Below are 16,402 nucleotides of genomic sequence, written 5' to 3'. Positions count from 1 at the left end.
ACCATATGCAGCCACTGTCTGTACTTCCTAAGCCCTTCTTGCAGATGGTACACGTTAACCCAGCTCATGTACTCCCCCGGTGACATGGGCGTCTTCCTCGTCCTTAGGCTTCCAGTGACTTCGCCACAAGGCCTGGGGGCGTGGCTTGGTATTTGATCCACTCTTAACTTTTAGACATTCATTTCCCATTTTTCTGTTAATTATTTTTCTTACCCACCCAAGTTTAAAGCAACCTCCCAACAGGGTCCCTTAGAACACAGGCCCTGCCTGGGAGAACTCCTTGGTGGGCCACGAAGGGGCCGGGATTAGCAGATGAATGACTTCACCCCTTTTGTGTCTGAGAACTTTGCTCTGTTAGTTCAGCTGTTCTTTTCATTATCTTACTAACTTTATTCACTACTGGAATCATTACTCGTATTCTATTGTATATTATTTATATGATGTATTCAGTATACAGATAATCATATATAATAATATATGATCTATTAAATGTGTGTTTTATTTGCATGCCTATTATTAATTATTATATATGCTCTCATATATTACATATTCTACCATTACAGAAGAATTCAATCTACAGAGAAGCAAATTTTTTTAAAATCAGCTATAATCTGATAATCCTACCTTAATCAATACTAATATTTTGGAATATTTACTTTTATATTTTTCTATTATTTCCACAAAATAGGAATCATACTGTACATAAATTTTTGAAGCTCTTCTCTCACCTAACTATATTTTGAAGTATATTTTTTCAGTGTCGATACGTAGGCTTCTACAAAGTCTTCTACATGCTTGCAGAACACTGGGTGTGAGCGTACCGAGATCTGTCTGGTGTGAGCGTACCGTGATCTGTCTGGCCATTTCCCTGTCGTTCCATGTTTACTTTAATTCAGCCACAAATAACCTGCAACTGAGCACCCTGTAAGCATTTGAAGATACCTTGATTGCTGTTTTGGGATTTGTGTCTGGAAGATCGGCCTGGACTGACCTCCATGTGGACGTGTGTGAACTTCCCCTCATTTGAAAGGAGACCTCTACTTCCTGGGGAGAATGTGTACTTTTCTTTCCTTCTTTCTTTTCTTTACTTTTACTTTTCTTTTTTTTTGTTTTGTTTTGTTTTGTTTTTTGAGACAGGGTCTCACTCTGTAAGGCAGACTTGTCCTTGAAGTCACTATGTAGCCCAGGCGCCTTGAACTCAAGGCGATCCTCCTGCCTCAGCCTCTGAAGCGCTGGGATTACAGGTGTGTGCCGCCATACCCAGCTTAATGTATACTTGTGTGTACATAAATGTGTAGCTGGTATTCTTCAAGCAACTGCGGCCACTCTAGAGAACTTGAAGCTTGGTGCTTTCTCTCAACAGAACTGCAGACTACGATCTTGAAGAATAGATTGGATAATGGTATTTGAACACATTTTTCCAAGCAACTAGCTTACGATAAAAATTAAATGTGAAATCATCTTCTCTCCAGGATCCACAGAAGTTTCCCGATATCCCAGAACAGTACACGAGTGCCCTGGAAGATTTCCCCATAGTCACACCCCGAGGGCTTCAGATGTTCCAGGTGGGTCCGCCTGCGCCTCCAGCTGTGTGCGCCCGCGTCTCCCTCTGACACCTGTGTGCTCATTGCCGCGAGGACAGACGCGGCAAGTGCCCCGCTGTCTCCTGGCTGGCTTGTCTCGGCCTCTTTGCTTCCCTTGGGGTGACACGGAATGGGGCTCTGCACCCCCCTCTCACGGCTTTCAGTTTCTCATCCCGCATTTCCTCCTCATCTTGGCCAGCGTCCGTCCTTTCCAACAGTGTCTGTTTCTTTTGGCAGAAAGGGGTTGGATTTTAACCAAAATACACCGCTGACTGCAGCACTCGGTGGATGTTTGTAACCTGCACTCACAGATATGGGGCTATACTGCCTAGACCAGCGATGGCGAACCTTTTAGAGACCGGGTGTCCAAACTGCAACCCAAAACCCACTTATTTATTACGAAGTGCCAGCCCTGCAATTAAACCTGAATACCGAAGGTTTTAGTCTAGAAAAAACAGCTGCTATCCAATGCTCAGTTGCTGGGACAAGTTGACTGGTGTGCCAACCGGCTCTGTGTGCCCGCCGCAGCACGCCTGCCATAGGTTCACCATCACTGGCCTACAGTGGTTCCCGACTTGTGAGAAACCCACATATATCAGACCGGTTTTCAGGGCAGGAAACTCCTGGCATAAAATAACTTGCTCTGTTTGTTGCCAGTGTGTGGACCCCCGCCAGCCCCTACAAGACTCAGTCGGGTACCCAGTCATGCACCAGGCAGGCCTCAAGCACGCCACGGGGGAAGCAGTATTCGTGGACGACATGCCCCCCGTGGGCCAGGAGCTCTTCCTCGCCGTGGTCACCAGCACCAGGGCCCACGCCAAGATCATGTAAGGAGACGAAGGTGTCCTCGGTGCTGCCCACGGGGTTTCAGTCTCACATTCACGCCGAAGCTGTTCCGTAAGCGCTCAATGTAGAAGCTCCATCTCCGTGTTTCTCAGCAAGCATGGCGTTCACACATGTGTGCTCATTTAGAATCACATGTCCTCTTCAGGGTGAGGGCTGTTCACTTCATACACAGAGCCATAAAACAATCGGTGGCCCAGAGCGAGAATACTCGTGCTCCTCAGCGCGGGCCCTGCCTCGGGATAGTTCCCGCTCCCGCTGCAGTGCATGGAGAATCACTCACACGGTGCCCCGAGCTCACCCCCAGCCGCAAGCTCCACACCTTTGGGTTTTCCCTCCTAGATCCATCGACACTGCAGAAGCCCTGGCACTCCCGGGAGTGGTCTCGGTGATAACAGCGGAGGATGTTCCCGGGGAAAACCACCACAACGGAGAGATTCTCTACGCGCAGGGTGAGGTGTGTGCCTCGTGCCCGGCTCATTATCCAAGCTGCTGGGAGCGCGGCGTGAGAACTGCTGCTGCACTGGCCCACTGCTTCATGTCTACATCACAAAGTCTTGCTGGGGTCAAGGGACCCCAGCTCCGTGATCCTCCATACCGCTCCTAAGCCACGGATCTGCCTGAGTCCGATGAAGCCCTAAGTCCTCTGAGGAAGGTTCTAGACCACGTGACAGCCAAGGGCACAGCAGAGCACCCAGGACCCCAAAGGAAGGCGGGTCCCTGTTGACTGTGTCCGGTGCCGCTGGGTGCAGAGCCTGCGGGCGCAGGAGGCAGAGGTCCTCACCCCGTGACTAAGCTCCGCACCCAGTCTTCCTGCCCCAGCCCCGGGCCTATTTCAGATCCATTCTCAGAGCAGAAAATCGACTTCCTTCCGGCCACAGAGCCCTCTGCTAAACACGCGCCAGTGGGACGAGCTGGTCCTCGCTGGTGGTGGCGTTAGGCTTGCTCACAGCCTGTGGCTTCCCCCAGGTGATCTGCGTGGGTCAGATCGTGTGCACCGTGGCCGCCGACACCCACGCTCATGCCAGGGAGGCAGCCAGGAAGGTGAAGATCGAGTACGAGGACATAGAGCCCAGGATCATCACGATCGAGGTATTCAGCGCCTGGCGGCCAGCACAAGGGGGCAACGTGGGCCGGCGCAGGGTGAGCGGCTCAGCAGGGCCTCCGAGCATCTCAGAGCAGGGCTCTGCAGTCTGCACCGAGACAGAGCACTGAGGCCCTTCCTGCCCGAACCCCCTGCCCGAGCGCTTCCCAGGGCCTGTGCAAATGCAGCCCACTGCGCCAGCCCTGCGGCCTCCAGCCAAGGCCAAGAGCAGAGATAGAAGCAGAGAAAGGTCCTCAGGCCGGGAAGCCTGGTGTGTGGAGCTCATCCGAGTGGTGAGCGCTGCGGTGTCAGCGTGGGGGCCTCTGCCTCCTGCGCACTCGCTGCCCTCCCTCAAGCTCCGAGACACAGCACGCAGTGCAACTGTGCACCGCTCCAGGCTCTTACACCAGTAGGCTTTGGCAAGGTACAGAAGTGCCTGTGCCTCAGTTTGCGAGTCCGTAAAGTGGGAGCACAAAGGATCCACACACGAAGGTCATGGTGAGGGTTAAGTGAGAGAAGCCAAGTACAGAGCTTGACCAGCCCTGGCGCAGGGGCGCGTTAGCAAGCGCGGGCCATGTCGCCGCCGCCGCCGCCGCTGGGCAAGGCTGGGCCGCTGCGTCCGTGTCTCAGGTGCCCGGCACACTGCTACACGCACAGTGGTGCCGGGTCATCGTGCTGCACGAGGGGAGGGCAGCAGGGAGAGGGGGCAAGCAGGTGCATGAGGAGGAGGCTGCCTCCTCTTTAGGGTTAGGTTACGCCAGCCCGGCCATGGGCATCCGGGCCTCGTGGGCTCATCCTTCTTGCCCTCTCTTTCCTCTGTCTCCTCACCCCAGAGGTGGCATCCTACTACCACAGAGAGGCAGGGCGGGTCACTCACCCCGCGTCCCTCGGCTTGAAGAGAATGAATGAGCAGCACAACCCCCACCCCCCCAGCGCTGGTTCTTCGCCGGCTCCCGTTCTCCAGTGTGTGGAGATCCCATAGCAAGCGCCCAGCGTCCTATGGGGACAAGTGTCTTCTTAGAAGGCAAAAAAGTGACTATTTTGTTCTGGTTTGCTTGTTTTCCCCTGCAGCAAGCCCTAGAGCACAGCTCGTTTCTTTCTCCTGAGAGGAAAATTGAGCAGGGAGACGTGGAGCGGGCCTTCAGACACGTGGACCAGATCATCGAAGGTGAGTGCAGCGCCCGGCCGAGAGGAAGCGCTTCTGGGGGAAGGCTGGTTTCAGACGCCTAGTCCGGGGTCAGGTGAGACGCGGGGGGTTGTGTGCTGCTAGGTGGGTTTCTGTAGCTATAGCAACTGGCACGGTCCCACCCACAGCGAGACACAGGATGGCTTCACACCACAGAGCTCCACCCCGGCCAGCCCTTCCTCTCCAGAGCGTTCTCTGGACTCCCGCTGCAGGTTAGCGGCACCTAACTTTAGCCGCTGCGGGCTCCTCTCGCCGGTTTCGAACATCCTGTTAAGATGAATCTTACAGTGTAGCCTTCCCATCCCTGTCTCTTAACAGTCTGTGTGGAAGGGCCGTCCGTCCGCCATCTCCTAGATCTGCAGCCCTTTGCCTTAGTCAGCAGTACCCACTGCACACAAATGCCATAGTTTTTACCTCTCCTTTCTGCTGATGGTGGATGTTTCCGTTGTTGCCGGTTTGGTGCTATTCTGAATAAAGTTTCTGTATACACCGTGCTTGTCCTTTAGAGAATGTAGCTGTTCTTTCTAATGAAATATACCCAAATATTTTTAAATAATAATAAAGTTCATATGAATGTATTCCCGCTAGCAGTTAAGGGAATTCCGTTGACATTACTAGGCTTTCAGTTTTATCTAGTCTGATGGGCGTTGTCTTTTTCCTTTCTCATGGCTGGGACACAATTTCCAATACCCACAACTACAAGGAGGAGAGAGGGGTTTGGGCTCCCTGTCTGCAGAGGTTTCAGTCTGTAGCTGGCTGGCTCCAAGGTAGGGCAGCACGGCAGACAGGAAACAGTCCACGGCAGGGCAGACATGAAGCAGAAAGGAATCCAGGGAGGAGGAGGGAGACAGACGCTTCCAAGCCGCCCCCAGCCACCGCCTCCTCCCCCCAGGCTCCACCTCCCAACATCACATTTCACGGACCACTTCACTGATGAGTATCACACTCCCGTGGCCCAGTCACCTCCCCGGGGCCCCACCAAGCAGTGCCTGAGGACTTGAGGGTACTCTAGAGATAAACCACAACAGGTGTGGGGCCTTGTTGTAGTTTTAATTGGATTTCTTTAATTAAATGACTGCCGATGGGAAACACTTTTCATTTTCAGTCTCACCTAAAGGGCAGCAGATTGCCGCAGTGTCACTTGGGATCTTTGCCACCAGAACGCTGGCAATTGTGAGAGTTCACACTATTGACCACAGTGGGAAGGCTGAGTCATGCTGAGTCCAGGCAGGAATGACAGAGAGTCTCAGGCGTTCATCGTGGAGAGAGGGTGCGGTGCAATAGTTAAGAGTGTGGATCTTGAGGTCAGGTTACCCAGGCCTGAGTCCCAGCCCTGCTGCTCACTTTCTGCGTGACCTTGGGCAGCCAGCTCACCCTTCACTGGTCCCAGCTCCCCCATCTGGCCTGTTGGAGGCAATGGAGTAGCCTCCTCAGTCTGGTGTAAGGGTTAAATTGTCTTAGAGTGCTAAGCTTTAGAAAATTATCTAACATATCATAAAAACTATATAATTCTTAAGTAAATAAATTTGGGCTTTAAAATATGCCGCTCTAGCGTAAGGATTATTTTGACCTAAAGGTGAGTGAGAAATAGCAGACACAGGAAAAGGCTACCTTTCCCCTCTTTATCTAAAAGAGAACAAGCTGGGTGTGAGGGTGCTCACCTGTCATCCCAACACCTTGGGAGGCTGAGGCAGCAGGACTGTAAGGTGGAACTCAGCTGACGTAACTTCGTGACCCAGCAAGACTGTCTCAAAATGAAAAATAAAAAAAGTTGGGGATGTAGCTGAGTGAAAGTCCCTGACTCGATCTCCTGTACCACAAGATACATAGATGGATAGACAGATGATGGGTAGATAGATAGATGATAGCTAGATAGATAGACAGATAGATAGACGGACGATAGAGATGGTTCCCCTGTGAAGGTGCCACTTTTCCCATACCTGGAAGGGCAGAGAAGAGACAACGCTAGACAGCCACCAGCCCAGAGAGAGTTCTGAGAGGAATCTGGGTAACAAATCTTACTCAGCTGAACCACATCCTCTTTTATTCCCCCCCCATACAACTATCTTTCCTCAATTAACCACTCCAGAAGCTCAAAACATTTTATCTATCATTGCTCAAAAAATATACTACCTCTTGTTAAAATGGCACACAAATTTTCAGACCTTAGGGTTTTTCTTTTCATTTTGGGGAGAAGTAAAATGGAATAAAATTTTCCTCCTGTTTAAAAAAATTTAAGTAAAAAAAATTATTTTGCTTTTAGGCTGGGTATATAGCACAAGCATATAATCCCAGCTACTAAGGAGGCTGAGCCGGGAGAATTGCAAGCTTGAGCCCAGACCGGGCCACTTAGTGAGAACTTCTCTCAGAATAAAAAACGGGGACAGAATAAAAAAGAGGGGCTGGGGGCACAGCTCAATGCAAGACCCCGGGTTCACTCTCCAGTGCTGGAAATTGGTTAACTAGAGTTTAGATTAAATTGAGCATGTATTTTTGAGGGGCTGGGGTGTCAGCATGGTTCACACTCTATTACCTCTAGAAATAACTGACTCTGACTATGACTTTGGCAGAGCAGTTCACTTATTCTAGTAGGTCCTCCAGGGAACTAGAGAGCAAGGCTGTCTTCCAGCATTTAAGCGAGGGCCGCGCCCTCCGCGTGCAGCTCAGGCGGTGTGAGTGTGCAAGTGAGCGGCCACTCTGAGCCACTGCTGTGCCCCCAGGCGAGGTGCACGTGGAGGGCCAGGAGCACTTCTACATGGAGACGCAGACCATCCTGGCCGTCCCGAGGGAGGAGGACAAGGAGATGGTGCTGCACCTGGGCACCCAGTATCCCACCCACGTGCAGGTAACGGGCGCAGAGAGGGCGCGGGCGCGGTGCACAGGGTGGGCGCAGCCCTCAAAGTGACCTGGGAGTGACGCCGCTGCCCCGGAGCATGAGACCGGGCCCCCGCCCCTGTAACGACCGAGTGTGCGCTCGGCCTCGGGAGGGCATATGTCACGTGGCTCTGGGCTCTGTGGTGAGGCCCGTGCCAAGGCCACTGGGTCTCCTGGGTACAAGCCGGCAGCCCCACTGCAGGCTCCCCCAGGGCGTGAGCCTGGGTCCCGTCCTGGCCACCACCCAGAGCCAGAGCAGCGGCTCCCTGGAGAATGGAGCCAAACTCTCCAAAGACCCAGTGAGCACAGAGCAGAAGGGATGCCGCCTCACGCCCTCCAGAGCGGCTGACACCCAAGCACAGACGACGGCCGTGTGGACAAAGACAGAGAGAAGCTGGACCTCCAGACCCGGCGGAGGGTGGGGAGCGCGGGGAGCATCTCTTCAGGCAGGTGGAGAGGCGGCCATTAACTCAGCAGCTCCTCAACTGCGTCCCTACCCAGAGACAGGAAGGCTCTCCATGTGAAGACCTCTGCATGGAGCTCACACAGCTGCACTCAGAAGAGCCAAGGTGGAGACAGCTCTTGTTCATCAACTGAAGAACAGACAGAGGCAGGCACATCCACACAGTGGAATATTACCTGGCCATGAACAGCAGTGTACATGCCATAACAGAAATTACCTTGCAAGCATTACGCTGTGAAAAAAGCCAGCGCCAAAGACTACTTGTTGTATAATTCCTTTTCCTTGAAACGTCCAGAACAGCCAGATCTGTAGGGATAGGACGTAGAGCTGCACCCAGGGCTGGGAGGAGGCGGGACGAGGGGCCAGGTTTCTTTGGGGTTGCCGGGATGCTCTAAGACCAGATCCTGGATACTTGCACCGCTGGGTAAGCAGCAGTGTGCGTTGGGCGCTGGGTCCCTTTCCGCCGTGTGGAGGGGCAGAACGTCAGGGAGAGCTCAGCCACCAGGCTGCACTCAGGCCTCGGGGCTCCTCTTGCAGGAGTTCGTGGCCGCAGCTCTGAACATCCCGAGGAGCAGAGTCGCCTGCCACATGCGGAGAGCTGGAGGGGCGTTTGGGGGCAAGGTGACCAAGCCGGCTCTGCTGGGTGCTGTCGCCGCTGTAGCTGCCAACAAGTAAGAGTTACAGCGCCCATGGGCCTCGCAGCAGGCCGTGCCGCCTCACAGACCCTGTCACGCGTCAACCCACGGCCCTGCCTGCCTGGCAGCTCTCCCTCTGAACCTATCCGTCCCTCTGCCTCTCGCGGAACCTATGGCTTCCAAAGTCCCCCTCGATGAGTGCAACTGGCCCCAGGTCACCGCTCATGGGCAGGGACGTGGGTCACATCTAGCGCAGAGAGCTGGTGTGCAGCAGGCTTGTGGGCTGGGACTGTCCACGGGGACCAGCATCTTTGGAACAGATTTGGCGGAAGCAGAGTCCGGGCATGAGGGGAGGGCTGGGGTCAAGCTCTCTGCCCCGCATCCCCTGGTGGCAGTATTTGGGTGTCTCCCTTACTACCTCAAAGTGAATTCATAAATCCAAATCCTACTCGTAAATCTACACTTCATTGCAAAGTGATCGTACAGCTCCCAATGCAGTACAAACAAGAAAGAAGGGGGAAATCATCCCAACCAAACAACGCATCGGTGGCCCATGGGAATTCAGGTGTGACTGAGTGGAAAATGCAGGTGTTAACTTTAGCACCGCTACACCTCCGGTGCTGTGTAAGCTTTGTTACTACCTGTGAGGACCACTCAGCTGAATCACCTCGGCCCTGCCCCACCCCATGTTTCTGAGACTTCCTGGCGATTCCCGCTCATGAGCACATTTCCTGCAGGACTGGCCGCCCCATCCGGTTCGTCCTGGAGCGTGGGGATGACATGCTGATCACCGCTGGCCGCCACCCGCTCCTCGGAAGGTACAAGGTGCGTGAGAACCAAGCGACCGGCAGATGTGCGGACGCTGTCCTGCACTGACCGCGGCGGAGACGGCTGCTGGGCCCCACCCCTCTCAGAAGGACCCCTGGGTGCTGCCTAAAACTCCCCGTCAACTTGGGCGCCGCCTGTGATGTTCCCACAGGGACCGCCACGTCGGCCACAGGCACCGGCCGGGTGTGGCTCAACACCAGGGACCCGCGTGTGGCGGCTCAGGGAGGGCTGTGGGGAAAGCACCGTCCGTGCTCCCTCCGCAGGTCGGGTTCATGAAGAACGGGCTGATCAAGGCTGCAGACGTGGAGTTCTACGTCAACGGCGGCTGCACACCGGACGAGTCCCAGCTAGTGAGCAAGAACCCTCCCTCCTGTGCCGCCTGCAGCGGCCTGAACCACTTACGGATCAGCCAGTGGCGGTGAAGGGTTTAGGTTAGAAACAAAATCCAGCTAAGTGGTTCTGAGTTGGACAGACGTGAAGTCGTATTGCTTTGCTTCTGTGCAGGTGGTGGAGTACGTTGTGCTGAAATCGGAAAACGCGTATTACATCCCTAACTTCCGGTGCCGGGGCAGGGCTTGCAGAACAAACCTACCGTCCAACACGGCCTTCCGGGGCTTCGGCTTCCCCCAGGCCACCGTGGTGGTGGAGGCTTACGTGACCGCGGTGGCCTCCCACTGTGACCTGCTCCCTGAAGAGGTGAATGTTCGGGCCCTGGAGAAAATGCCACAGCCCCTGCCAAGGGCACGGGCAGCCCAGTGTGGGCTCAGAGAAGAACCGCCCTGGCCACTGCCGTAGGCGGCCATAGAAAGTGGGCCATGCCAGGGGGCTGAAGAGGCGACATTTTTCCCACCTTTCCAAGGGTTCACAGCTCCACTCTGGAGCTCTCTGGTCCCGGGCGGCCTGGCTGCCTGTCCAGGGATCATCGGCAGGAAGGCTTGAGGTCAGAGCCCCAGCCCCAAGGCCAGCGGGGTCCCAGGCACAGCGGGAACATGGCAAGGCCTGAGCCACCGGGCCTGTCCTAGAGTCCAGTGAAGCCACCAGGACCCAGAAACGGGGGACTGGGGATCTCCAGTGTGCGAGCACCGGGCCCCAGCTCGAGACGCCGAAGGGCTGCCGAGCAGTTAGGAGTAAGGCTGCGCCATGCGAGACCAAGGGGATTCTGGCCAGGAGCACTGTGTCTCCCCACTACCTTGGAGGAGGGTGACGGTGCTGACTGGAGATCAGGTCCTCCGGCGACCTGCGAGAAGCCCAGAGTCCAGAGCCGGAAGCACACGGAGCCCTCGGCAGAGTTCTGCTGCTGTTCCTGTTACCGGTGCCAGATTTGCACACGTACCTTGCACCTACACCACTGCGGCTGTTTAAACAGCTGCTCCTCTGCTTAGGAAGGTTTCCCAGCCTCACGCCTGCTTCTCCTGCGGATCAGATCCGTCTTGGAGACCCAGCGCCTTTTCTCGTCTTTCAGGTGAGAGAAATAAACATGTACAAGAGGACGAGCCAAACAGCCTACAAGCAGACGTTCCACCCCGAGCCCCTGCGGAGGTGCTGGAAAGAGTGTCTGGAGCAGTCGTCCTTCCATGCCCGGAAGCAGGCTGCCGAGGACTTCAACAGGCAGAGCCGCTGGAAGAAGAGGGGGCTCGCCGTGATCCCCATGAAGTACACCATCGGCGTCCCCATAGCCTACTACCAACAGGTGAGGCCGGGGTGTGGCCTGCAGGGACAAAGGGAGGACCTGCAAGGACACAGGGGACACAGGTTGAGGACCAGGAGAGTCAACAGCAAGGTGCTGCTCGGGAGGACCCGGCCTCGGGAGTCACAGGCACGCGGTGCGGCCCAGCTCCGAGTCCCTGCGAGGTGGGGTGGGGCAAGACGCCCTTTCTCCCTTGTCAGGGCCCCTGGTGACAGCGGCAGGGCCTCTGAAGACAGAGCCCCCAGCTCCCGGAGAAGCTGAGTCCTGTGCGGCGCTTTGGGGACTCCTGGGGCCCTGCGAGCCTCCCATAACCAGACTCTCCTGGGCTCAGCCTCGGATTCTTCTGTGTTTCTCCCCCCCCCACACCTCTGATTGTCCCCATGGCCAAACTCATGCGGGGCAGGGAATCAGCCCCGCTGTGAGGGCAAGGGGAGCCCCGACCCCCGCGGGCCCCTTGGGAAGAAGGCGCTGTGCATCTCCGCCAGGGAGCCCAGGCTGAGGACAGACTTCTGTGGACCCTCAGCAGTCAGTGGCTGCTTACTCGTTACCTACCTACGAATAACAAACATAATAACTCCTTGGAGTGCGCATGCATTTGCAAAGTCAACACAACGCTGTGAGAGGCAGCCACTCAGAAGGCTGGCGCCGAGCAGCGCGCTGGGCTGGAGCCGCGCCCCCCATTCTGGGTCCCGTCAGCGCCTGCTCGGCAGCACACGCACTGGTTTCTGTCAGCCCGGCATCAGTACATAGCAGTCACGTCCCGTGGGGAGCTGCCTCACGGACAGGATGCCACTGGACACTCCCACTTTCCCCCGCTCCCCAGCCCACCTCCATCTCTGCGTTCCCTTCCTGTTTGCAAACAGATCTTATCTAGCTTTTATTTTGCTCTTTATTTATAATTTGAGGTTCTCGTATAAGAGAAACCATGTGACATCTAGCTTGTGTGTCCGATTCGTTTCACTTAACATGATGGTCTCAAGGCGCAGGCGTTTTCCCACACATGGTTCAAGATTATCCTTCTTTATGGCAGAGTAGTGCTCCATTGTGTGTGAATACCATATTTTCTTAATCCATTTATCTGTTGATGAACATATACGATGCTTCTAAGATTTGGCTATTATAAATTGTGCTGCTGTAAACATGGGTGTGCACGGATCACTGTAAAATGATGTCTTTTTTTTTCTTTTGAATGATGTCTTTACCTCTTTTGGGAAGATACCTAGAAAGGGAGTAGCTGGGTCAAGTGGAACCTCTAGTTTTAGGTTTTTAAGGGCGCTCCATACTGATTTCCACAGCGGTTCCATTAGTTAACTTTCCCACTAACAATGCAGAAGGCCTCCTTTTCCCCACGGCCTCTCAAGCATTTGTTTTCTGACTTCTTGATGAGGCCATTCCTTCTGGAGTGAGGTGGAATCTCAGTGTTATTTAACTTGCCTTTCTCTAATGAAATGTGGGACAGGGTTAGGTCTTTGATCCATTTTGACCTAAGTTTAATATATGGTGAGAGATATGAGGCTAGCTTCAATCCTCTACATGTGGGTAGCCAGTCCTCCCAGCACAGCTTATTAAAGGGCAAACTTCCCTCCAGCATATGTTTTTGGCCCCGTGTCCAAGATCCACCGGCTGAATGTGGCTCGGGTTGTTTCTGTGTCCTCTGCTCTGTTCCCTCGATCCTCGTGTCTGTTCCTACGCCAGAACCGTGCTGTTTTTATCACTGTAGCTTTGAATGTAAGTTGAAATCTGGGATCATGTTGCCTCATGCTTTGCCCCTGCTTTTCAGGATTGCTTTCACTGTTCTGGATTGCATCTGGTTCCACATAAATTTTAGGTTTGTTTTCTCTAGTCCCGTGAGGAATGCTGTTGGTATTTTCACTGGGATTGCACTGAATTTTGTATCCGTTTTGGAAGTGCAGCCATTCTGACAATGTCGGTTCTGCCTATTCAGGAACAGGGGACACCTTTCTGTTTTCTGACGTTCCCTTCTGTTTCCTGTTTTAAGAGTGCTGTCGTTTTGTTGTAGAGGTCTGTTACTTCTTGGTCAGGTTCGTTCCTAAGTGTTTAATGTTTTCTTAAAGCTATTGTGAATGTTTTCTTAAAGCTATTGTGAATGTTTTCTTAAAGCTATTGTGAATGCTTATTTCCTAATTTCTTACTGGGCAAGTTGCTAATTGGTATACACGAACACTGTTGATCCCTGTGTGTTGATTTTGTATCTTGCCACGCTACTGAATTTGCTCATTAGTGCAGCAGTCTTGGGGTGGATTTTTGCAGCTGTGTTTATCAAAGAAATTGAGCTGTAGTTTTCTTTTTTCAGTTGAGTCCCTGTCTGGTTTCAGAATCAAGGTAAGGCTAGCTTCCAGCAATGAGTGTGGCAGTATTCTTTCCATTTCAGATCCACTGAAGAATTTGAGGAATACTGGCTTTAGCTCACCCTGAAGGTCGTGTGGAATTCGGTAGTGAATGCGTCAGTTCCTGGTCTTTTCTTAGCTGGTAGATTTTCATTACCGCTCCAATTTCTGTTGCTGGATTACTTGGGGTTCTATATCTTCTCAATATAGTTTTGAATATATATATTTAGGAATCTGTCCATTTCTTCTGAATTCTCCAATTTATTGCATTACAAGTTTTCAAAGTAGTTACTAATAATGTTCTGAATTTTGACAGTGTTGTGATTTCACCTTTTTCATTTCTAATTGCATTGATTTGGGTTTTTTCTTTCCTTTTTTTTTTGGCTAGGATTGGCTAATGATTTGTCTATTTTATATATTCTTTCAAAGAACTAATTCTTTGATTCATTAATTTTTAGTGTGGATTTCATTAATATCTGCTCTGATCTTTATGATTTCCTTCCTTCTACTAGCTTTGGATTTGGAGTGTTCTTGTCTCTCTAGCATGTTCAGATGCACAATTAGGTTATTTATTCAAGCTCACTCTTTCTGATGTGGCCATTCACAGCTATAAAGTTTCCTGTTAGGACTGAATGCTTTAATAGTGTCCAGTAAGTTCAGGTATATTGTACTGAAATTATCATTTGATTATAGGAACTGCCCAATTTCTTCCTTGGTTTCTCCTGTGACCCATTGATTATTCAAGATGGAACTGTTTAATTTCCGTGTGTGTGCATAATTTCTATGGTTTCTTCTGCCATTGAGTTCTAGTTACATTGCACTCTGATCTGGTAATATGCATGGAATACTTTTGATTCTTCTGTATTTGTTTAAGAATGCTTCATAGGCTAACATGTAGTCTATTTTGGAAAAAGTTTTATCTACTGCTAGGCAGAATGTGTCTTCTGTTGTCAAAGGAAGAAGCACTCTGTAGATATCTACAAAGTCCATCTGTTCTACGGTGTGGTTCAACTATGACATTCACCAGGGGTTTTGTCTAGTTAATCTATTTGTGATGCTGAGATACTGCGATCCCCTGCTATAATCATTTTGATGTTTATGATGTTTTGTGTCCAGCAGAATTGTTTTATGGAGTTGGCTATGCCAGTATTTGGTGCACATATATTTATAATTGTTGTCTCTTCCTGTTGAATTGTTTCCTGAGCCAATTTGTAGTGATTTTCCATGCTTCTTCTCAGCTTTGGCTTGAAGTCTACTTTGTCTGAAAATAGAATAACTACTCTTGCTCGTTCCTTCCATTGTTTGGAATGCTATTTTCTATATTTTAATTTTTAGTCTATTAATTTCCTTTTGGACTAAATGTGTTTCATATTTACACCATACTGTTGGGTTTTGTTTTTTTATCCAATCAGCCGATCTGTGTCTTTAGTTTAAGGAGTTGCTATCACATATGTTCAGAGTTAGGCATTGACTTATTCCTGTCATTGTATTATTTTCCTGTTGCTTCCCCCACCCCTCCACTTCTGTTTAACTGGGGACCCTACGTGGCATATTCATTCTGTTAGTTTTTTGGCTTTGCTGGCTTTGATGTTTAAGTTATCCTTGAGAATTTTTTGGTCATCATGAATTTCTTAAGGTGCTCTTTTCATGAAAAGACCTTATTTCTCAATCAATTTTGAAAGATAGTTGTCCATGATATATTAGTATGGGTCGGAAGCTGTTTTCTTTTAGAGCTTGAAACACTTCACTCCAGGCTCTCCTGGCCTTTAAGGTTTGTGTTGAGAAGTCAGCTGTAATTCTAATGGGTTCATCTTTGTAAGTGGGTTACTGTTTTTCTCTAACAGCTTTTGAGATTCTGTCCTTGTGTTGGATTTCTGACATTCTGACTATGATGTATCTTGGAGAAGTTGTTTACTGCTTGTGGCTATTTGGTATTCTATATGCCTTGATTTTCTGTTTGTTCCCCGTACTTGGAAAGTTTTCTGCCATTATTTCTCTAAATAGGTTTTTTAAGCCAGGCATAGTGGTGCATGCCTGTCATCCCAGCACTCCGGAGGCTGAGGCAGGAGGACAGTTGTAAGTTTGAGACCAGCCTGGGCTACAAAGTGAGCTCAAGGCCAGCCTGAACTGCATAGCAAGACCCTGTCTCAAAAAAGACCAGAAAAAAAAAAATAGGTTTTTCATGTCGTATGTGCTGTCTCCTGCTTTTTCACTAATTCCATTTCATCTTAGACTAGACTTCTCTGCACCGTGTAGCAGCTGCTGGATACATTTACTGTGTCCTCCCATTGTTTTTCAGGTGTCACTGAGTGTATGTTCACCTGCATCAGCCCTGTCTTCTAGTTCCGACACATTGGTTTGGAACAATTGGTCCCTTCTTTTCTGTGCTTTCACTAGGATTTGTTACCACCTGGACTTCTGTTTGGCACCTTTCATGGACTCTACTCCTTTGCTAAAGTGATTATTCCTGCTTTTCATTGTTTTGTTTAGCTCAGCTAGCTTTTAATCTGTGTCTTCCATAAGCTCACTGGTTATTTTATTGAGTTCATCATCTGTTTAGTTAGATCATCTTTGAGCTTCCTGAGCACTTCACTGATCCACTTCTTTTTTGTCTCCTCTCCTCTTTAATCACTTTGTATAATTCAGCTGTTTACTTTCTGATCTTTCCCCACTGATGTCCCATGGGTCAGCTTTGGGGAGTTGGGAGGTGTTAGAGGTCTTTTGTTGCCTTGTCTCCTCATTGTGTGTGCGTGCGTGTGTGCGCGTGTGTGCGTGTGCGTGTGTGTGCGTGCGTGTGTGCGTGTGTGTGTGCGCGTGTGTGCGTGTGTGTGCGTGTGTGCGTGTGCGTGTGTGTGCGTGCGTGTGTGCGTG

General features: G+C 51.2%; 1 protein-coding gene and 1 long non-coding RNA gene across 3 annotated transcripts in view; one reads left to right on the top strand and one right to left on the bottom strand.

Moving 5' to 3' along the window:
- LOC102004541 (aldehyde oxidase 4) overlaps nucleotides 1–16,402 on the top strand; it is a 105,002-nt gene that overhangs the window by 22,883 nt on the left and 65,717 nt on the right. The window contains exons 16-26 of one of the 2 annotated variants that reach the window (XM_005373240.2): nucleotides 1,473–1,565; nucleotides 2,241–2,410; nucleotides 2,769–2,883; nucleotides 3,396–3,518; nucleotides 4,582–4,678; nucleotides 7,417–7,541; nucleotides 8,571–8,704; nucleotides 9,406–9,493; nucleotides 9,760–9,846; nucleotides 10,001–10,192; nucleotides 10,959–11,186. The exons of the other annotated variant lie outside the window; for it this stretch is intronic. Coding sequence (XP_005373297.1) covers nucleotides 1,473–1,565; nucleotides 2,241–2,410; nucleotides 2,769–2,883; nucleotides 3,396–3,518; nucleotides 4,582–4,678; nucleotides 7,417–7,541; nucleotides 8,571–8,704; nucleotides 9,406–9,493; nucleotides 9,760–9,846; nucleotides 10,001–10,192; nucleotides 10,959–11,186 — 1,452 coding nt within the window. The remainder of the gene's footprint in view (nucleotides 1–1,472; nucleotides 1,566–2,240; nucleotides 2,411–2,768; nucleotides 2,884–3,395; nucleotides 3,519–4,581; nucleotides 4,679–7,416; nucleotides 7,542–8,570; nucleotides 8,705–9,405; nucleotides 9,494–9,759; nucleotides 9,847–10,000; nucleotides 10,193–10,958; nucleotides 11,187–16,402) is intronic. 2 annotated transcript variants of the gene reach the window in all.
- LOC102003823 lies at nucleotides 5,738–8,563 on the bottom strand. Its single transcript, XR_259130.2, has 4 exons — nucleotides 8,251–8,563; nucleotides 8,068–8,163; nucleotides 6,358–6,440; nucleotides 5,738–6,100 (listed from the first exon to the last, which is right to left on the bottom strand). It is a non-coding gene; the product is annotated as an uncharacterized LOC102003823 (long non-coding RNA).

This window comes from Chinchilla lanigera, unplaced genomic scaffold (assembly GCF_000276665.1).
Source record: "Chinchilla lanigera isolate Chin_1 unplaced genomic scaffold, ChiLan1.0 scaffold00002, whole genome shotgun sequence".
Taxonomy (NCBI): domain Eukaryota; kingdom Metazoa; phylum Chordata; class Mammalia; order Rodentia; family Chinchillidae; genus Chinchilla; species Chinchilla lanigera.
The sequence above is the reverse complement of the archived record's forward strand: the minus strand, read 5'-3'. Positions and strand labels throughout refer to the sequence as shown.